Source organism: Melitaea cinxia, chromosome 16 (genome assembly GCF_905220565.1).
Source record: "Melitaea cinxia chromosome 16, ilMelCinx1.1, whole genome shotgun sequence".
NCBI lineage: Eukaryota > Metazoa > Arthropoda > Insecta > Lepidoptera > Nymphalidae > Melitaea > Melitaea cinxia.
In genome coordinates, this window is record NC_059409.1 from 4,622,631 (window position 1) to 4,646,114 (window position 23,484).

Genomic DNA, 23,484 nt, shown 5'->3' on the forward strand with positions numbered 1-23,484 from the left:
ATTACAATATATCTACATTGTGTTTAATTTATCCATACATCACTACTAGTAACATACACTCCCTATCAAATCCATTAAATTACTTTTATGACATCGTAATAAAAACAATTATCTATAAAAACTGACTTTAGAATAGAACTTATTTAATTTTATTGTTAATTGAGTGTAGTGTAAATCAACATGTTTTCAAAGTGCTATTTATTCTTCTGCTTCTTTGGGGTTAATGGCTTTCAATAGCTATTTATTTCTCGATCTCTGTAATAGAACGACAGTAATCCCATTAAATATGACGTCACGAAGCTTCATATGTGTATGTACATGATCCATTATTCATGCTGTAGTCTGTTGATAAATCGTTCTATTAACAGTAATGTAGCACAGACTTCGCGATGTTATTTTTAGCGCAATTACTGGTGTATTTCTTAGTAGCCTTTAGTTAAAAAATGTGCAAGCATACTATTTCGTGTTTGTTGTGTGCTCTCTAATGCACTGGCTCGTCAACTTACGATGTGCGCAGACGCCGCGTCCGTTCTCGCCCGTAGCTTGTACGGTATTGACACCGCGCGCGCCCCCACACCGTGAGCCCGAGACAGTGTATATAGCTATCACTATATATGTAGCAATATGCAAACACTACATCCCTTCCTTATCAAAACTTTAATATAAACATAGCAATTATACATATCTTAATCATATCATAATTTCATTAATCACAATTAAATCGCTTACAACTCCAGTCATCTATTGACTTCCACTTACTCCAGGTTCAACAACTTCACTTTCTTTATCTTCCTCTACAGCTTTCCATTGCCCTTCTACTCTTTTTAAATGTACTATGTTCCTTCTTAAGGTTTGTCCAGTTTCTTCATTCCTGATTGTTATGTCTCCCTTCTTTGTATTTTCCACAACGTGTGGTGTTGGTTTATAATTTAAAGTAAGCTTATTTGTTTTGTTGATTTCTTTAACATACACCTTGTCTCCTTCATTTAAATCTGTGTCCCGAGCATTCCTCATCCTATCACCATAATTTTTTCCTTTTTCCTTCTGTTCTCTGTCCTTGTCTCTTATCTCTGTGTCATCAATTTTATTACTTATGTCTTGAATTGTTGGAATTTTATCTCTGTTTAGTCTTTTGAAGAATAGTTCTGTCGGTGTTTTTCCAGTCACAGAATGTGGTGTCGAATTATACATTATAAGGTATTCATTTAGACATTCTTGCAAGTCTTTTTTTTCGAGTTTGCCAATCTTTAAGCGCTTTAGTATATCCCGATTTTGCCTTTCTACCTCACCATTTTGCTGAGGCCAGTAGGGAATGGTATTAAATAACAGTATGTTACAATCTTTGCAGAATGTTTTTAACTCGTCACTAACAAACTGTCGTCCGTTGTCAGCTGTGATTGATGAAGGATAGCCTAATCGGCTAAATATTTCTTTTAACAGTTTAATTATAACAGCACTGGTAATAATTTTAGTGATTTTCACCTCTTTATAACGGCTATAATAATCCACTACCACAAAAAGATAGTCACCACTTGGTAAAGGACCGAGTAAATCCATGGCAATATCTACCCAAGGTGCTTCCGGCAGTTCGCGACGCTTCATAGGTACAGGTGGATTTGGCAAACCAACCAATGTACAACCCCTACAACTTTTTACTAAGGTCTCTGCATCCTTATCTATCCTTGGCCACCATACTTTGCATCTCAGTCGACCCTTCATTGCCACGATCCCTGGGTGCCCTTCATGAGCTGCGTCTAAAACATTCCTTCGAAGCTTAGACGGTATAACCAGCCTATTACCTCTTAAGAGTACGTTATCAAAGAAACACAATTCGTTTTCAAATATTTTATACCCTTTTATACTATCGTCCCATTCATTACTGTAAATGCCTTTTTTTACCTTGAGTATTTCTACGTCCTCTTCTGAGTATCTCTTAATATCAGCCATAGAAACTGCACGAGGTCTTGCATTCTCCACGATTTGATGAACATGTTCGTCACTTTTGGCCTTTGGGTAATTTGCATATTCGCACAAACGCGACAACGGGTCTGCTATATTTGACTTGCCAGGCTTATACTTAATGTTATATCGGTAAGCCTGAAGTCTTAACACCCATCGCTCTATTCTAGCGCACGGTTTTGATTTTGTTCCAAACAAAATCTCTAACGGCTTATGATCTGTGATAAGATCAAACTCTTTACCAAACAAAAACACATTAAAGTGTTCAATAGCCCAAACCAAGGCAAGAGCTTCTTTCTCAGTTTGACTATATCTTCGTTCACAGTCCGTCAACGTACGGTTTCCGTACGCGATAATCCTAGGACCATTAGCATCAATTTGTACTAAGACTGCACCTAATCCTACCGGACTAGCATCGGCTATAACTTGAGTTTTATCATTAACGTCGTAATAACCAAGTGTCTGAATTTTTGTTAACGTGTCTTTTAACGAGGTGAAAGCATGGTTTTGTTCAGTTGTCCAAAATTCTTCTATGTTTGCATTTTTCCCAAATTTCTGTCTCAATAGCTGCTTCAGTGGTTCTGTCATCGTAGCCATGTTAGGGATCCATTTGTTAATGTAATTAACAAGGCCTAAAAAACTTTATAGCTCCTCTACGGTTTTCGGAACCCTAAAATGGGCTACACTCTCCATATATTTGTTTAATGGCCTGACACCCTCCGAGGACAGTTCATGTCCCAGAAAACTAACCTGTTTGACTTTGTATAAGCATTTGTCGTTGTTAAGGAGAACATTATTTTCCTTTAGCACTTGCGATACATTTTGAAGACGCAAATCATGTTCTTGCTCTGTCCGACCATAGATCAGGATATCGTCGATGAAATTTATAGCACCATCACATTTCAGAAGCATTTTTTCCAGTATCTTTTGAAATAATTCTGGTGCACAAGTGATACCGAACATAAGGCGCTTATATCGATAAAGACCTTTGGAACTAATAAAAGTCGTGATGTACCTTGAGTCCGGGTGAAGTTCCACTTGGTGGAACGCGTTCTTAATATCTAGTTTAGTAAAGTACTTGGCTTTCCTAATTTTTGGCAAAAGGTGCTCCATCGAAGGTAATGGATGGTTCTCACGCATAATGGCCGTATTGGCACGTCTCATGTCTACACATAGACGTAATTCTCCATTATCTTTTAGTATCGGTACTATAGGAGATATCCATTTCGATGGTTCATGAACTTCTTCTATTATGTCACATTCTAATAACTCCTTGATTTTCATTTCAATTTTTTCTTCTATTGGTATAGGTATTCGCCGATACGGCTGAGAAACTGGTTTTTGGGAATCATCTATTGGTATTTGGACCAAAACATCTTTGAATTTTGGAAACGGCTCATTTTTAACTTGATTGACGTCAACACCTAGTTTCAAAACCCCGAGATTTATGGCACTATCTTTACCTAGCAAGTTTCTGGATCCATTTGCGATTACATATAGATGAGCGGTAACTTCGCGATTATTTACCTTAATCGTGGTCTCAAATGATCCTAAAATGTCTAACGGAGTTTTACTGCCGTACGCTAAAAGAGTTTTTTCAGAATTTTTATTTTGGCTTAAGCATGTGACTCCTTTCTCTTTTAACATTGTCCATGTCCGATCTGTAATTAAATTGTACTTTGACCCAGAATCGATTAACATCTTTGTTTTTATGCCTCCAACATCACACTCTATATCTGCATCGTTGTTAATATTAAAAACGTAGTCAACTTCTTCTTCTGTGACATTATTAATTTCTTTCCGTTTCTTCCATTGTTTCGATAGTCTTCCTTCTTTTTGTGTATCATCTTCTTCTATTTTCCTCTTCCTTTGTAGTTGTGACTTGCAATATTGTCGAAAATGACCTAACTTGCCGCAGAAATGACAAGTTTTTCCTATTGCTGGGCAACTTTTTCCATCCGCAGTGTGCTTAGAGTTACCACACCTGCCACATGCTTTGTCTGGAATAATCTTGATTTTTTTAGTGTCGAATCTCGAATTGTTTTTATTTCCTTTAGTAGGAACAATAGCGTTAACGTCATGGTTCTTGTTTTTCTGTCCATATTCCTCCAACTGTCTACTGACAACTTCTAGCGTATTAGCTTCCGTTATTATCTTTTCTAATGTTATACTGTCTCCTATTGTCAATATTTTCTTCCTCAAATCTGTCGATAGACATTTCTCTGCAACTTGGTCTATTAAATGCTCTTCCGGCTTATCAAATTGACATTTTTCCGCTTGATTCCTTAACCTAACAATAAATTTTTCAAACTTCTCCCCCTCTTCTTGTCTAAGAAGGCGAAAGATATGCCTTTCATACACTTTACTCTGTTTAGGAGTAAAATAGTCATCCAGCTTTTGTATTGCTATATCAAAAACATTGTTGTTGTTACTTGGTTCCGCATTAGCCCCTGGTAAGTTATAGAATATTTCTTGTAGGTTTGATCCACCAAGCAATAGTAATGTCGCCCTTTTCTTTACTGGTGTCGTAATCTCCGTTGCCTCTAAGTATATGTTTAAAGATCGTTTCCACTTTTCCCATCGCTGTCCTAATGATGCATTATCGCCTTCTACATCAAGTTTTTCTAATGATGGTAAGTTGTTAAACATCGTGATGAGTGTGTGGGGCCACCTGAAAATGAAAGTACATGATTGGATAGAGGTACCTTTGTACCAAATATTTCAATCCAATGACCGTACATGTGAACCAAATATTTCTAATTTAATCGGGGTACATTGGTACCAAATATTTCCAATTTAATGGGGGTACATTGGTACCAAATATTTCCAATTTAATGGGGGTACATTTGTACCAAACATTTTCAATGTAATGAGGGTACATTTGTACCAAATATTTCAATTCAATGAAGGTACATTTGAACTAAATATTTCCAATTTAATGGGGGTACATTTGTACCAAATATTTCCAATTTAATGGGGGCACATTTGTACCAAATATTTCCAATTTAATGGGGGTACATTTGTACCAAACATTTCCAATTTAATGGGGGTACATTTGTACCAAATAATTACAATAACTTCATCAAATGATCAATTAAATAACTTCTATACCTTATACACATACGACTATAAACAAGGATCTATCTACCATCATACCACCTTCATAAAAATGTACGCTAATCGCACTTATTTTGAATAATGTTTATACGATACTAGTTACAATTAACAATCACATCAATTAACATCCTATAAGTATTTATAGTATTTTACATTACACAACTATATTTTTTTTTTTATAATTATTATTATATGGTCATTAAAATATATATATTACAATGAAATATAAAGTAATAATAATTATATCTTTCTTAGTTTTTTCTAGTTGAATTTATCTATAAAATATTAAGCATTAATTATTCCGTTTTGTTTGTTCTATTTTGTGAAAGGTGCCATCTATGTTCCTGTCATGAACCAATTAGACATCTTTTACTGAAATATGGCGCCATAATTACATATATCATTTGAGCAAAGAATACGCCATCGATCTTTGTTTTTTTTTTTTTTCTAATCACGTTCCGAAACGTAAATAGCATGTTATACATTGATAATCGTTACTATTATAGTGATTGAATACTATACAAAGAGCCCTCTGTTCTATTACATATGTTCATTTTTACTATGATTTAAATATAATCTACCGACATAAATATTCCTAATAATTACCTACTTGTTTATCAATGTTTATTAAAATATTAGAAATAATGATTATCTTTACTTTGGTATGTATAGATAATTAATTTAAGTAATTGTGTTACATTAAAGGTTAAAGCGTAAATAACAGAACAAATTTGCTATAATTTTTTCAAAAAACCGGTATTCTATTCTTCAATTATTATTATTCATTTATTTTTGAGAAGAAAAAAAAAATAAAAGTAACTGACCTTTGTCCTCGTCACCACTTGTTGTGTGCTCTCTAATGCACTGGCTCGTCAACTTACGATGTGCGCAGACGCCGCGTCCGTTCTCGCCCGTAGCTTGTACGGTATTGACACCGCGCGCGCCCCCACACCGTGAGCCCGAGACAGTGTATATAGCTATCACTATATATGTAGCAATATGCAAACACTACAGTGTTAATGCAAAATTTACCTTTTTTTTAAGTCAAATGTACATCACAGACAAAAGAATAGTGTTTTTTTTTTTAATTTGACTGTTCGAACTTAACTTTTTTACATTGGCGTTCAAGACCAGTGTCATTTATTCGATTGCTTACTAATAAAACTAATAAGTGCTGAAATTACAATAAAATGCTTACTTAATCATCTTATTTACTCATTCGCGGTGCTTTCAGAAGATTAAAATAAATAAAACACATGTTCATTCTGAAAAAGTAAACAAAGGATTGTTAAAAAAAGTACTTTTCGTATTGGTGTTTTGTATTTTCGTTTTAATTACTGTAGTAATGGCTACGTGCTCTGAGTGCTACTATCATAGACTAAGTAAACGAAAAGACGTAGAGAATGCGTTTTTTATAAAACAAATAATTATATATTCTGTACTGAGGTACGAAACAGAGTTAATTAAACTTTTATACTGTTTTTTTTTATTTATATGCTGTATATGGAGATATTTAACTACCTGGATATTATTTTAATGAATGTAATAATGATCGTTATAACCACAATATTTATATTCTCCAGCAACTATCAAAATTTTTGTGCTGTGTGGCTACGGCACTAAAGAATTTAGCCACCCCCTCTCTTCCCGTGGGTGTCGTAAGAGGCGACTAAGGGAGAACAAGGTTCCACAACCACCTTGGAACTTAAGAAGCCGACCGATGGCGGGATAACCATCCAACTGCTGGCTTTGAAATACACAGGCCGAAGACGGGCAGCAGCGTCTTCGGTGCGACAAAGCCAGTACTGCGGTCACCAACCCGCCTGCCCAGCGTGGTGACTATGGGCAAAACACATGATTTCACGTTATTTTTGGCGTCAAATTGTGGAGGCCTATGTCCAGCAGTGGACTGTATAGGCTGTAATGATTGATGATAATGATATCAAAATTTTAATGATTTTCGGTATTCAATCGAAATATTAATACGATTAAATTTGAGTGGTTTATTGAGTTTTAATTCAAAATGTTATTTATATGTTTTAAAAATTATAATAATGTTATACACCATACCACAGTAGAGAAATATAGTATAAAAACGGACTATGTTACCCTTTCTAATATTTATAAAAAGTCTTCGACCGGAAAATACTATTATAGATAATTTAATTCATTGGAATTTATATTACTTACTCCTTTTAAAGTCACTCTAATTAAACAATTTACAGTTTCTTTTACTAGACGACTCTTATTTGTTACAATTTGACGTTGTTTAAATATGTTTTTTTTTATAAAGAGAACATTTAAATCCAAAAACCAATAACTCTCAAACAAAGAAACAAACTTCGTAGCTTCACAACGTTTAATTAGTTACACATAAACGTAAATGTTAGGTTAACTGCTCTGTACGCTCAGCTAATTGACCAGACCGCGAGAAGAATTCCATTATTTGAAATAACAACAGCTCCTAATGGAAATTAGCTACCCTAGCTAATTGCCATGAATAAGATTAACATAAATCACGGGTGTTTTAAAAAAAACATGATTCACGAGAAGTGTGAAACACGAAACATTCGGCCAAAGCGTCAATGAACGCTTAAATTATACGAGAAGTAATGAATTTGAATATCATTTTACTCGACCTGGATTTAAAATTTGAATTAATGTAATTCATACTTTACATACTTTCTGCTTCCTTATTTTAAATAAAGATCGTACTGTAGTTGCGTAAAATTAGGTTTTCAAATTTGAGCGCAAACAGAAACACAAATATGCTTAAAAACTTTCTTACTAAATACTTAATATAATTTCGTTTGCATTATAATCAAACAACTTTTTCGGATTTTATCGCCATTTATTAAGTTTTTCTGACTGATTTCCCGACGTTTCGGATACTTGATACTTTTCGGATATTGCATCTCAAAACATTTCACAAAAGTTATTATCCTTTTTTCAATTGTATTATGAGTGGTGTTTATGATAATGAATTCCATTAATTCTTTGATGCATTATATAATGATAAATGATAAAATAATAAACATTCGTAGTAAAATAATTTAACTTTATTATTCTAACGTCGTTGGTGTGCGTACATATTTTTCGGATCATGATAGCCCTATAAAACAATTTCGTATTATATAATAATATAATATATAAAAATATCGTATATTTGAATTTTAATATTTTATATTTAAAATATTATAGAAAAGAATAATTTGCCGTTCACGTATACTGGAGAAAATAGAAAGTCTTTTCAAGACTCTGTACCGATTTGTAGGCGTCATTAATTACGTTTTTTTGCCCAAATATGATTTACTTACATGTTAAACATATAAGGGTTCTTATTCAAAACACTTACTCGAGTGGGGCGGCTATTTAATTTTTTTTATACCTTTAGGGTGACAAACGAGCTTACAGTCCAACTGACGGTCACACCAAGAGCTTTGTACTTACGTTACCGCTTTAACAGCTCCTTCTCAGGTGCACTGACTACCTTACTAACCACAGAAATTGAGAGCAGTATAATTTGGTAGTAAATCTTCTACAAGACTGAGATACTTTCTTAGTCGGGCTGACCCAGATTTAAGCAAGATTTTTCCCACCTTGTACCTAACACTAAATTTAACCACTGTAGGAGTTTTACTCCTTCTCCAACATGCGGAAAGAGGCCTATGCCCAGCAGTGGGATATTGAAGTACGAGAGGCATAAATGATAGAACTGGAATGAAAGAGTACAACGTAAATACAGGCTCCGACCATACATATCGCAGGTTTAGAATTAAAAAAAAAAAGCAGTGGGATATTACAGGCTGAAGCGAAGAGTTTTATTTACTTAAGTATTATATCCTTTTGTATAAATTATAGATATTCAAGAATGGTTCACTGAATTAAAAGCAACACATTACCCATTAAAGCAAGTTTCATTGTCATCTTCATATCATGTATTGTTTGTACATATTGTGTAATGTGGCAACTGGTATAGAGAAGATAAGTGATGCGGAACGAGCGACCATGGTAAACCAATGTAGAGCACACCCGTCTACTCCAACGGCCATCGGTCCTGCGACACTGATGACCAGTCCACCGCCACTTCAACTTACTTATTTTGTGGACTATGTCGGTTACTTTCGTTGTCGTAAATTTCTCAGTAAAAGTTATCGGTAAGTTTGTATTAATATAAACCAAGTCCAACGGGCTGGAGGGCGTCCCACACTGCGTTTGCCAAAACGCGCTCTTTACTCCAGAACCCGTCTGCTCCAACGACCATCGGTCCTGCGGCACAGATGGCCAGCCCACTGCCACTTCAACTTGCTAATCTGTGGGCTATGTCGGTTACTTTCGTTAATAAAAATTGTTTTGGTGTACAATAAAGAATATTATTATTATTATTGATATTATTATTGATATTTACTACGTTTGTAGTTGTCCATATTCAGTTCCTGCTAAATTTTATAAACTCACGAGCATGATAAATATATTACGAATAAATAACATGGCTTGTACAGATTATAGCAATTAGCGCGTGTCTAGTGGATGATATTAATAGATGTTCATAATAGGCTTAGCTTCATCAAATTAATATAATAATAAATGACAATACTAGCAACTGCATTACATGCTAATCCGCGTTATATGTACAGCTTAATCAGGTAGAGAAGGCGCCAGGCGGGAAATTAGTCAACGCAAGTTAACGGAAGTCGATACTAATGAACAATGGACAAGAAGGACTGACTTAATTATATTTGGGCTATTCAACACGCTTTTCGTTGTATATCGACTTGTTAGATGGATGTATTTATAAGTATTGTATTTTAGCAGAGAGAATTTCCTGCTCAAAATATGGAGCAGCACGACTGGGGTACTCGACCTTACAGAAGATCACAGCTAAATAATACTGCTTTGACGCAGTGTTGTATTCCTGTTGGTGAGTAATGTGAAGAGCTCCAAGGGGAATCGAGGATAGTTGTTTTTATCATAAATACCTAATAACAATTCTTATTCATAGTAGGGTATATACCTGCCAACCCGCAGTAGAGCAGTATGATGGATTAAGCTCCAATCCTTCTCCTACATGGAGAAAGGAACCTATGACAAGCAGTGAGATGGTACAGGCTGAGACGCGCATACATATTTATAAAAATGCTATGCTAACCAGCTTGCCATTGTCTTTTTTTTATGGTATCGCAAGAGAACCCATTTACGGGTGATATCCAGGATGCCCAGTTAGGCAGTCCTAGACCGTATGTCGGCTTCAGCACTTGGGGGTGCAATACTGACCAAACCGCTGCGGGAGCCTTCAGCCGCTTTAATTAAAAGGTCCCGGATTTACAGGCAACAGGATCCCTCCAGCGACAGGCTGGCCTCAGCAAAAAGGCCAGACTTCTCCTTCATGGGGACTGTCCAGCTCACCTCTGAACAATCCCGACGACGCCGTGTCTAGCAGGACCGGGTTCCCATCCCGGTCCGACACAAGCACAGAGGCATTACTAGAGGCGCATTAAGTAGCGCCTCCTACGCACCCCGTTTCGTTGCCTGCGGACGGAGGCCTAGCTTGCCATTGTCTGACGTAAGCTTAAATAATAGATTTCCTTATGATAAATTTAGAATAGATTATTGATTCAGTAGCTGCTTTCTAATAGTAATATTAATAACTATGTTACTGTATTAGTCTCCAACTGTCTTAATGGTAGTTAGACATTTACTCCTATTTAGAATATTGCGAATACGACACTACACTACACTTTTCCTCTAAAAACTTTTGCTTAGATACCGTCCGAGAATTTTATAAATAAATCTATACATATAATAAAATGGTAGTAGAGTCAAAACTCTACATTGAATATTTTTTTAAAAGAATACTTGGGGTGTGATCTACAATCGATACTGAAGCCAAAAATATAGTTTTTAGAATTTTTATCTATTTGTCTGTTTGTCGGTATGTATGTCCGGGATAAACTCAAAAAGTACTGCATGGATTTACTTTAAATTTGGCACGAATATTATTAAGAAGTCGGGTCAACATATAGGCTACATATTATCACGCTATCACCTACGGGGAACGAGCAGTGAACCTTTATTTCTTCAACGCATTCTGTAACAACACGTAATCTAACGACGCATATTTGAATGTTGTTGTTATTATGTTAATAACCATGCTATAAAATAACTTCGCACTATAAATAAAGACAATCTGTAGTATATTTAGTATCAGCATTGTACCCGTGCGAAGCCGGGGCGGGTCGCTAGTGATAAATAAATATCATAAAACATACGCACACGGTCGTCTGTTCCTGTGGTAAGCAACTTAATGCTTGTGTTACAGCCGACTGTTATAACTATATTTTTTTGATAAACATACATAGAAATTATACATATATAAATATATAAATACAAATATTATATTACACCCAGACTCAGGCGGGAATTGAACCTGCAACCCGCAGAAAAAAGGCAGGGCCACTACAAACTGCGCCAACGGACTAGTCAATCCTAGAATTTTATCCGATACGTAAGCAATTCAAGTTATTCCTCGCAATGTTTTCCTTAACTACTAAACACGAATAATATAACATTTTAAATTTTTTGTGGTATAGCCTTGGATAAAAGTTTTCGTTTTCTGTACAATGGACCAAATCAGCTCATTGTGCTTATCTGTTCTAATATAATAAAGCTAAAGAGTTTGGTCGAACAAGTTTTTCCGTCGGCCCGTTCTACTTTCGTACTTTTTTCGTTAGAAATTTAATCAGGAAACTTATGGGATATAAAACGTAATGTTACTTAAATGTAACGCTATAGTTTTTTTTTTTTTTTTTGTATTGAACATTATAGAAGTTCAATTCTTTGTAAAAGCAATTGTTATCCTTACCACATTTGTTAAAATGTCTGAATTATTTTTTCAATCTAATTTTATAAGTGGGTACGTTTTGTACTTTGACAATGCTTGGCGCAATATTGACAACTGCCTGATGAGCTAGCGGTTGCGGTTTCGGTTCCCACTCGCGACAAATATTTATATAGACCACACAGATGCTTGTCGTGTCTGGACGTTTGTGCTTATACTCACCACAGGAATACAACACTGCTTGAAAGCAAGATTATTTTGCTGTGATCCTCTGTAAGGTCGAGGTACTACCCCAATCGGAATGCTGCAGATTTAGTGCAGGATATTACCTGTTGTACTCTACCTAACTATTTATTACCTAACCTATTAATAATTAATATCTTATAATAATAATAAATATCTTATAAAATACACACACGGTCGTCTGTTCCAAAGGTAAGCGACTTAATGCTTGTGCTATAAGGTAACAGCCGACTGCTATGGGTAATTTTGTTTTTGATAAATATACATAGAAATAATACATATATAAATATAAATATTACACCCAGACTCAGGCGGGAATCAAAACCGCAACTTGTGTAACTGAAAGTAGGACCACTACAAATGCGCCAACGGTCAGGTCAAATTATTTTTATATTTTTAGTTTCTATATTTTCTGTTTTATTAATTATTGTGATTTTTTTACATATTGCTATATTTCTGATGACTTCTACAAATGAAATATTTTGTGAATATACCGTTATTGCGTGAATCCAAACTCAAGAAGATCAATTTAGGACCACGTGTAAATTATATTTCTAAAATAATTAAAGAATAAACAAAACTACAGTCTTGGAGGACTAAATTCAAAAGTCATATTAAATGCAGGTATTTCTTTAAATTGATAAGAATTTTCGTTTTCGACACATTATTTTCCGCTTGTGTATCAATTTTCTTAACACGACAAATTTCCAATTCAGATGCAAATGACGCAACGCATGTCTATATGTAAATAGGTCGTGATTACGTTTAGAGGATGTCACATTGGCGTTACTTACGAGTACTCAATGTTAGAGTCTAAGGGCCTGTTTCACCATTCATGAATAACGCTATTTGATGGATGACGATGGAAATAGACTTTGACTGCAGGAAATAGAATAGGCCATTGGAACCTGTTTCTGCTCTATTAATAAACTACAACCTTAAGATTAATATATGCAAATAGAAATATCTCATAAATATAGTAGAGAGAGAGAGAGAGTAGAATTCAATAGTCAAAAAGAATAATGAATCAAAAACTTTTAACTATCGGATACCGTCACCCGTCAAATAGCGTTATCAACAACTGGTGAAACAGGCCCTTACAATAGAAGGCAGTTTACATATAATAAAGCGTTAAAGTGGTTAATAATAATAACGTTGAAATATATACAAATTAAAATAACTCTAAATTTAAGTACAAAACCAGATCCAAGCTCCGTATCGGTGCTTCATAGTAAATGTGTAAATATACTAAAAAATTAATGAATCCATCCATCCCTACGTAAAATATTTGCAAATATGTAACAAATTGGTTTTTATTTACGTACATATGTATGTACTATACGCAAAAAAATCATCTTCATTTTCAATTTTTAAACTTTATCAACTAAACAATGTCACTCCGTAATTATACGAAAAAAAATTAAATATTGCAAGTTACAAATTATTTCTTTAAAAGAAATTTCATTAACATAAGCAAAACATTTTAAACAAACGTCATTATTATCATCATCGTTTCAGCTTATCGTAATCCACTGCTGGACATAGGCCTCCACAAGTTCGTGCCGAAAATGACATGAAGCCCATGTGTTTTGCCCATAGACACCACGCTGGGCAGGCGGGTTGGTGACCGCAGGGCTGGCTTTGTTGCACCGAAGACGTTACTGCCTGTCTTCGACCTGTGTATTTCAAAGCCAGCAGTTGGATGGTTATCCCGCCATCGGTCGGCTTTTTAAGTTCCAAGGTAGTAGTGGAACTGTGTTATCCTAAACAAAGGTGATAAAGAACAATGTGATAAAAACAGATGGATTATTATTTTCCCAATTTTGTTAAAACACTAAAGATCTTTAGTTTCATTTTAATCTACTAAGTATATGAATAATTTTGTCGTCTAAGTTATAATAACACAATTATATAAATAAGCAACAGAGATCTTGGAAACTGTTCTTGTGATTTAAGACGAAAGTCTAGGTAGGGTTGGTAATTTTACGGTCAAAAAAATCTATAAGTGTGTTAATAGAAAAACTTTTTAAGAAAAAATTATTTACTGAATTTAATTAATAAAGTAGTATTTGAAAAAACTATATCAACATCAAGTGTCATAAGCCACTAGTAAAAAAACGTGTAACGTAAGTGTTTGAAAACATAAGTGCATAAAATATTTTAAGTAAGATTTTTAAGGAGAGTGTGAACTAACAGTAGCAATTAATAATAAAAATAAATTGAAATATAATGAAATATAATGTTCTAAATAAGTGTTTAATTATAAATTTAAAACGGAATTTTTGTTTTTCTTTTGTCTAAATAAAACCCATTAATTGGACTTTTGCCACTATCGACTTGTTTAGTTAGCGAAAATCAGTAATGATTGCAATGGGCTTGATGACTTAACGCTGATTCCCTGATCAACGAGGACCGACGCTTTTGTGCGATGTAATCTGTTTCAGCACGTCGTCGTAATATCGGGGAGACGGCCTCAAAGGCTGCTACTTGATTGGCTTGAGTCCTACTGTGAACGAAAACGTACTCGTATGTATTTCTTATCGTTTCGTTAGTCGAAAACTTTGGACATAAAATTAGAAGTTTGACTTTATCTAAAGACTTAACATCATATATATATATATATACATTTTTTATATAAAAACGTTTCACACGCAACGACCCTAGTAGGATTTCCTCCTGTGTCGAAGGTCCGGAAACTCACACTATATACAAGCACAAACGCCCATACTACGACAAACATCTATATGGCCAATACAAATGTCTGTCGTGAATAGGGATCAAACCCACGACCTCCAGCGCAACAGGCAGTGATGTGACAGCTGCGCTAACGCGTCGTCAAAATTATTACATCAAATGATGCAAAATTAAAGAGATAAATAGTATGTTTACCAGCATTTCAGCAATTCCAACGTTTTAGTATATTATATATTCATTCAAATTATATAAAAATGGATAGACACATAAATTAAGTAGCTATATTACATAATAAAACAAAATTATTAAATTAGTTAGATTTATAACAATTTCTCTACCTAACTCCAATAAGGACGCAAAAAGGAACAGCTTTTTATTTTTGTTGTCTAAATTCATATATATTTTTTTCAAACTCTTTTAAAGACTTAAATAACAGCGAAAAAGAATTTAAATTGTATTTACTGTCGCAAATAATACTAAACACCAATGTTAATAAATGTGTACAATAATGTCTTTAAGACCTGTTAACTACCCAACGGTTTTTATTTTGTAGACGAGTTGTATCATTACTTCTATAGAAAAATAACATTTTTTCGCGCGCAATTTCCAAACAGCTGAATCGTGAAAACTGTGTAGACGAAATAGGGGAAAAAATCCGAATCAACTAAATAAAAACGAAAAAATCCCTAAAAAGAGTGACCTGTCGAAAATTCGATACTATTTGTTTTGCCATCGTCACACTTTGGTTATATACCTTTGATACTAGTTTTTTTTCGAATGAAACATTGTTTTGCTATTTCGCTGGATTGTGGAGTTCGTTGAATTCGTGATGGAGTAAATATTGACTTTCCACTTTTGTAATACATGTAACAAATTCAAAATCGAAAACACTGTCTGAAAAAGCTTTTCATTGTCGTTGAATATTGTGAATCTTAAGTATTTCTTTATTACTATTAGTATTGCCTTTATTGCTATTATTTTTAACCTATTTATTGCGTTTTTAAATCTTATCTTCATAATAAGTAAATACACGAATCTATAGAATTTTCTCTAGCATTCAATACTGAAATAAATTAAAATATTTTGATGGTTTACCGGCTAGTTACCAGAGGATAGCGCCGCCAGGGTCGCGTTCACGTGGAGGCCGCGCGGGAGTAGGAGACGGGGCCGGCCGGCGCACACGTGGCAGCGGACTATCGACGCCGAGCTGCGAGCGGCCGGGCTTAGTTGGAGGGACGTGGAGCGAGAGGCACAGGACAGGAGTGGATGGAGACGTCTCACGAGGGCCCTTTGTACCACTGGGGTACCTTAGGAAAGCAACAACAACCGGCTAGTTAGTCCCAGATCGCTAGTAGTAAGGAATTCAGCCTATTAAACGTGTCATTATTTTATCATCATCAGTTTAATTTATGGTATATAACAAAGAATTAATGTTTTTGTTTCTATTAATGTTTTCAGCATGTGCCAGTTATTTATGATCATTGATAATATTATGTTAATTATGATGAACGATTTTCAACAAATTTTAATCAGATTATATTTCCATGGTAATAAATTATTATACAAAAATTTAATTTAATTATTGAATACCGCCAATCCATCACGTATCGTAGACGTATCATTTGTATCTACAAAATTAAATATATCAAAATTATTATTGATACAAATCTACTTGCAAAATATATTACTCGTATACTTCTCATTTCTATTGGGCTTAAAATTACGACATAATAAAAGTTACAAAATAAAATAAACAAGTGACGAGTAAGTCGAATTTTAAATGAGTTTCAATTTTAAAAATTGTGAACTAAAAACAATTTATGCAATTGAATTTTTACTATGTATGAGCGCTTGGTGAGAGCTTTTTGCTTAAAATTTAAAATTGAAGTGTAATAATTATACTTGATGATATTATTTAGTATATAATAAAATCAATAAAAATAAAAAGTAAATTTATTTTTTCTAACAGAATTTTAATTACTTTTCTAATAAGCACTCTATTGTAACTTTTAAAGATTTGTTCTTTTCATCTTTTCTAATAAACTCTTAAAGTCTTTTATTTTTAAAATGACATAGTTAATATTGATATAATTGAATTGAATTGGCTGCTTTATTACAAGGCAGCGAAAATTGGATTATATTTTTCGCATTAATGTGCACATTCTCATATCTATTGTTTTTCTTTTGGAAATGGGATGCATCACATTTTATTTAATTACTAGCTGTAACCGCGACTTCATCCGCGTGGAATTTAACAAAAAAGTTATTGTTCAGTTCGCAGTTATAAAATATATAAATTTCTAAAATAATAAATAATTGTGTTTGCAGGCAAACGAAAAAAACCGACTTCAATTATATCGACAAGTAATACAACGTAGGTAGACAAAAAAATGTCAAGTTAATACACATTATCAAAGATTGCTCCAAAACTTGTAATCAGATCTCGATGAAATTTAAATGTGACCACATGATAAACATCGGCTTTCGATTAAATAAAAGGTCATCAAAATTGGTACACCCAGTACAAAGTTCTGCGGATTTTCGAGCTTCCCTCGATTTCTCTGGGATCTCATCATCAGATCCTAGTTTCCTTATCATTGTACCACACCAGAGATATCTCCTTTCCAACAAAAAAAGAATTATCAAAATCGATTCACAAACGACGAAGTTATCCCCGAACATACATTTAAATATATATATATATACGGTCGAATTGAATAACCTCCTCCTTTTTTGAAGTCGGTTAAGAAATAATCAAAATCGATCTACCCAGTCAAAAGTTCTGAGATAGCATACATAAAAAATTACGATTGAAACTGGAGAACCTCCTCCTTTTTGGAAGTCGGTTAAAGGTTTTTTCATGACCTCGTCTCATAATTAATCAGAAACATCAATATTTTTGTATTCTCACATATGATTCTTCAATGTAATTTCGACATCCGCTTATGCGTTTAAAAGATTGTATCATTGCAATATAGTTCAGAAGTTTAATAAGATAAAAAAAAAATGTTAATATAAAGAAGAAAATCGAAATAAAAACGAAACAACAAGTACACAAACATAAACGTCGCTCGTAAAGGCTAATTTGCGAATAAATTCGTGATTTACTATAGCTGCTTACTTTATCCAGTTCTGAATCCCATTACTGCTACTAAATACGATGACGCTCGCGTATTTACATTTTTTAACGGAAATATATTCAATATAGGGCGAACAAATGTGCAACATCAACACAGGAAATTAGCTCTTCCTTTCTCGTTGGAAATATTTTTTTTTTTTTTACTTTTTTTAAAGCCTGTTGCAACATCTTTCTCAACAACTTTTTTTAATAAATCGAGGTCAGAAAAGTTTTAACACACATTATAAAATAACGTAATAAACTTGGTTCATACTAGACACTATGATTTATTACTAGTTACATATGAAAAGTGGTGGTGTAAACAGTATTTTTATTTTTTAAGAATCCTACGATATACACGAAGAAACAATTCTTAATTTAATGTAATAATAATAATACACTTTATTGTACGCCAAAAACAGAAATAATACATACAAAGAAAGAAAGATTTTAACAATATAAAATAGGTCTTTACCTATGAAATTGCCGTTTTTGATGAAATAAGTTAACGCACTATTTTTTCTAATATTTTTTATTTTTATTATTCAAAGTCATTAGCCATGGAATCAATACATTTTGCCATCTTTGTGGTAGCTTATTGATTTTGCCTTTCTTGAAAAACTCTGCTGGACGGAAGGCAACCAACTCTTCAAAGGCATTTTGTACTGCCTCTCGGGTATTGAATTTTTTCCCGCAAAAAATTTATTCAAATTCGGAAAAAGTGGAAATCTGTAGGGACAAGATCTGGTTAGTACTGTGGATGACGGAGAACTTCCAGCCCCAGCTCTTGTAACTTGGAGACCGTCTGCTGTGCAGTATGAGGTCGCGCGTTGTCGTGCAGGAGCAGCGGAGCCGAGCGATTGACCAAAGCTGGTTGGAGACATGCGAGCTTCCCTATTATTGTGTTTAGTTCTTCATAGTAAACATCTGCAGTAATGCTCATGCCGTTTGGTAAGAAGCTGTGATGAATTACATCGACGACCAAACAGTTACCATCACTTTCTTAGGGGTAATTTTATGTTTAGGGCATTGTTTAGGTACTAAACCAGGATCTAACCTACTAGCTGAGCGCGTGTAAGTGTTGAATAGAATCCATTTTTCGTCACAAGTAACAATGCGATTCAATATGCCTTCATTTGCGTGTCTGTTGAGCAGTGCAAGGCACGTCTCGACGCGTATTTCGCGCTGGCGTGATTTAATCCGTGAGGCACCCATTTGTCGAGCATCTTTACCTTGCCAATTTGACGCAAATGGACCAATATTGTTTTAGTGCTAACTTCAAAAGCTGCTGCTAATTTAGCTGTAGTTTGAGAATCATGAGCCTCCACGATCGCCTTTAATTCTTCATTGTCGACCAATATTTTCGGCCAACCACGTGGTTCATTTCTTGTCAAAATTTCCGGAACGAAAGCTAGCAAACCAATAACGGGTGGTACGATCGTTAGTAGTGTTTGCACCGTAAACGTCGTTGATGTTGCTCGCCGCTTCTGCCGCTTTGCTACCACGACGGAACTCATACTCCATAATCAAAAACGTACAAACGCGATGCAAACAGAACGTCTATATATTTAAAATAAAAACACTTTGAAATTCGAGTTTTTAGCAATTTTTTTTTTTTTTTAATTTTACAAGGTACAGTACGACGAAACGGCAATTTCATAAACCTAATATTATTAGGTACAAAGGGCGGCCTTATCGCTAAAGAGCGATCTCTTCCAGGCAAAGGAAATGATACATACACTCATACATACATATAAATACTTATATACTTATAAATTACTTGATCATTGTTGAATTTCAAGAAAATAAGTAGTTAAGTTTGTACACAAAGTGCAGTTTAAAGTTTCTCTCAATTATAAGCTAACTTAACACGCAAGTAATGTACCTATTAACAAGTATTATAATTCATAAACTTATTTTATAAAAACATTTTTAACACAATGTGAAATACCACGAAGGCTTGATACAAGAAAAAGTTTATTTCTTAAAAGAAAAAGAAAGGGTTTTAAACGTTTAAAACTTTAGATCAATAACCGTCGTGTATTTCAAATATGTCATTGTTTTATATAATCTGTTCATAATTAATCACTTAATATGATCAGGCATTCGCAGTTACGTCAATTAGATGGCATGAGGGGTTTGTAATTGACGTCTATTAATGCAATGTGATGTCGATTTCCAATATCTATTAGATCAAATAGACACATTTTACGTCATACGACGACGATACGACATAGCTTTTTATAATTCATAGGTACATATTTGTCCTTAACCAACCAGCCCTCAAATGCCAACCACCAAGTAACCAATTCATTTCAACGTTATTGTTACTGTGCCATTTAAAGCAATCCTCGTGTTTTTTTCTAAAAAAAGTAAAACTCATCTCGCAATTCTTCACACAAAGAGTTTATAGTCACAAGATTAAATTCAAAAAAGGTATTTATACAATAAAAAATAAACGTAAATTTTACTGTCCTTAACGTAAATACATTTTTCCTAAATGTACTTGTAAAACGTATTGTTAAAAACGGTCTCTAAATACTACCTTGTACATGGCATAAGCCCTTTCATTTTATCCTTGAGACATCCGTGGCGGTAAAGCCTACCTAAACTCTTTTTTATCACAGTAGCTATGTTATAAAGAATCAATATTTTAAAAAAAATGTCTTCAACAAAATGTCGTACCTACAGGTACTTCAATTTTGTCGCAATATGTAAAACACTTCGACTATACAAATAGTGCCCACTGACTTAACAATAGTTACACCAGTAGTACCTTTAAACAATTAACGATTTAGTTTACACCCTTATTTAGAATATCAATCAACTAAAGCACATTTAATTAAATATGATAGTTCAATAACATTTCAAAATTTAAACGTAGATAGCCTCAGAAACAACCTAGACATTACTTTCAAAGTAGAACCTACCTTTTAGTGCATTTGCTTTTTTTAGCCAAATTTGTTATTCATGTATCTCAACATGAGATCAACCTTAATGGCCAAGAATCGAAGGTAATTTGATAATTAAGCCTTCATAAGATCACAAGAAACTTAATATAAGTCAACTATAACCATTAATATTCATATGTATAAATCCAATACGCATCGACTATTACCCAATCAATTATATGCATCTGCCGCATGCAGTAAATTGTTCAATAAACCGTATATACGTTCCAATTAACTTCAGGAGCTGCGCACTGGAGGCTACGGACTAATTTAAAGCAGTGTCTCTTCAATCTTTGTCGACCATCGACACCTGGACAAAAGCCGATTTGGCTGGACGCCCGTCCGCTCTTTAATCCCTAAAGAAGAATTTCAGGGAACAGGCCGTTAGTAATTGCCAATGTAAGAATTTACTTTTTATTTACGTTTTGGATTTTATAACTGTGTTCTTGTTATTAAGGTTAATTAATTAAGGTTAAGGTTCGTTATTTCATTTAAAACTAGCGTACTGATTTTTTTTTTGTTAATGTTTTTGGTATAAAATTCTAAATAAAAGCTTGACTTAATGAGGTATTTACCTCCAAACATCCTCCAAATCTTTAATCATGAAATTCTGTCTCTTACGAAACAACATTATCTGTTAACCCATATACCCATACAACCTTAAGTTCGGCTCATATTAGAGGAGTAGTGGTTATTAATGTCCGTGAAATTCGTCTAGTGCGTTTGCCAATAATAAACAGTTATATGTTTGTACAAGGAATTGATTATTTTGCTTGTAGTACGTATTCGTAGTAGCTTGTAGTGTGGACTTCTTTTTAATACTAGCTAATGCTATGTCGGCGCTAGCACTATCGTACGCAATTAGCAAGGAATTTATAAACAACAGATGCACATCGTTCGATAGTCAACTAACCTCACTCATTATATTACTCGAGTTATTCTGACGTGTTTAAAACGAATGGTGCAACCGCTGCTAAGTCAGTCTTGGCTCTGGCTTGGCACGATACACTTTATCCTGCTAGTAGCTTAAAATAAAGTCACTCAATAATTAATTTGTGCAAACGAATTAATTGTTACCTATTACGATTAAGCGTGGCGTATAACTCGAGCAGTGAAGGTGAGCGTTGATACGTATCCCAAAGGGGGCCTCCTTAAACCTACACCTAGGTCGCAAGTCCTAGGCGCTGCTCTGAGTTACTCCCTCTGCCACACGATGGACCCGGCACCCGCACGGTGAATCCATCGAATACTAAGTTGTTCGTCCCCCTCCCCGTTAACTAATAACTATGCCGCGTTCCGTGTAACGCCAACATTGACCACTGAAGCCCACAGTAGGAGTAGACCGAATACTCAGAGACGATGAGTAAGACAAGTCTACCCTTGTTACGTCCGACCTGGAGTATATTGAAAACGAGTGGAAGCGTGATCTCAGGTACGAACGGGACGAACAATTGTCTGCAGTACGCAGAGCTAACACTCAATGTCTTAAATAAAAATCCTACCTTAGTTTCACTGAATACTGTTCGGTGAAGCCTCGCCAGGTATAACTTAATTAACATCAAACTATAATTGGCCAATCATTACGTCTAATGCCAATCAATTATACTTAACTGAAGTGGCGGGCTGAAGCAGGAACCAGCAATCAAAATGGCCGTTGTTCGGCGTAGTTCCCTCACGTTTTTCACAATAATTCAACAAGGAATACAAGGAATACAATTTGCTATTAACAATTAAATTACTTCAAACAACAAAGGATGGTTCGATCAACAAAAGGCGATAATTTTTCGCGAGAACGAACAAGTACAAACAAAAGCGTAACTTTTATACGGAGACCGGAAAAACGATGCAAAAATTTAAATTCAAAGGTGACGAATGACAGCTCATAGATAAAAACCATTTCGTAAACTATACTAACTGTCATAGATAATATAATAGTTTAGTGTTGCTACATTTGGTTCATAACAACCCTTCATTCCGACATATATGAGTTTTATCGGGAAAGTATAAATAAAAAAAACATAATAAGCTTAAAATTTTACGTTTACTTTCTTTACAAATAATATTCAGTCTGTTGTCATTCAAGATATTCTTACACAGAAATTAAGTAAAATACATTTAACGAACAGTCCATGAATGTCATAAAACACGCTGATATTTAAATATTGCATAGTACAAACATATCAAACAATTTTTAGATGGCGGAAAAAAAACTTTTACAAAATTCTTCAAACAAAAAATACCATATATGAAAAATAACAAATGCATTTGGCGATTATATTAAATTTGTTACAAAGTTTTGTTCACAAATAATAGTAACTCTATTACTTATAAAATTCCATTTTTTCACTTTTTGTTTGTAATTCAATAAATAAGAAAAATGAGCATCATTACCTAATAATTATCATAACAGGAAAAAAACTATTACCATAATGAACTAACTAGTTCTAATAAAAGAATCATTACGTTATGTTATTAAAAGATTGTCACACACATTTTCATATATAATTTCGCAAGTTAGGATTTCACAAGAGTCCTAATAAGGGTATCTTGTTCTACAGATTGCT

The 23,484-nt window shown here is 34.2% G+C and overlaps 2 protein-coding genes across 2 annotated transcripts; both read right to left on the reverse strand.

Annotated features, from left to right (window-relative positions):
- Window positions 1-741: 741 nt before the first annotated feature.
- LOC123661213 (uncharacterized protein K02A2.6-like) lies at window positions 742-2,556 on the reverse strand. The gene has a single exon (XM_045596199.1). The coding sequence runs from the start codon at window positions 2,554-2,556 to the stop codon at window positions 742-744; it is 1,815 nt and encodes a 604-aa protein (XP_045452155.1).
- A 45-nt stretch (window positions 2,557-2,601) lies between these two features.
- On the reverse strand, window positions 2,602-18,912 carry LOC123661214 (uncharacterized protein K02A2.6-like). The gene is made up of 3 exons (XM_045596200.1): window positions 18,725-18,912; window positions 15,958-16,158; window positions 2,602-4,630 (listed from the first exon to the last, which is right to left on the reverse strand). The coding sequence occupies exons 1-3, from the start codon at window positions 18,910-18,912 to the stop codon at window positions 2,602-2,604; spliced, it is 2,418 nt and encodes an 805-aa protein (XP_045452156.1).
- Between the last annotated feature and the right edge of the window lie 4,572 nt (window positions 18,913-23,484).

Coding starts and splice junctions, on each gene's coding strand:
- LOC123661213 (XM_045596199.1), bottom strand. CDS start 2,556: ATGGCTACGATGACAGAACCACTGAAGCAGCTATTGAGACAGAAATTT.
- LOC123661214 (XM_045596200.1), bottom strand. CDS start 18,912: ATGAGCATTACTGCAGATGTTTACTATGAAGAACTAAACACAATAATA. Junction 16,159..18,724: donor GAAGTTCTCCGTCATCCACA/GTACTAACCAGA, acceptor TGCTTTCCTAAG/GTACCCCAGTGGTACAAAGG. Junction 4,631..15,957: donor CCTGGCGGCGCTATCCTCTG/GTAACTAGCCGG, acceptor TTTCATTTTCAG/GTGGCCCCACACACTCATCA.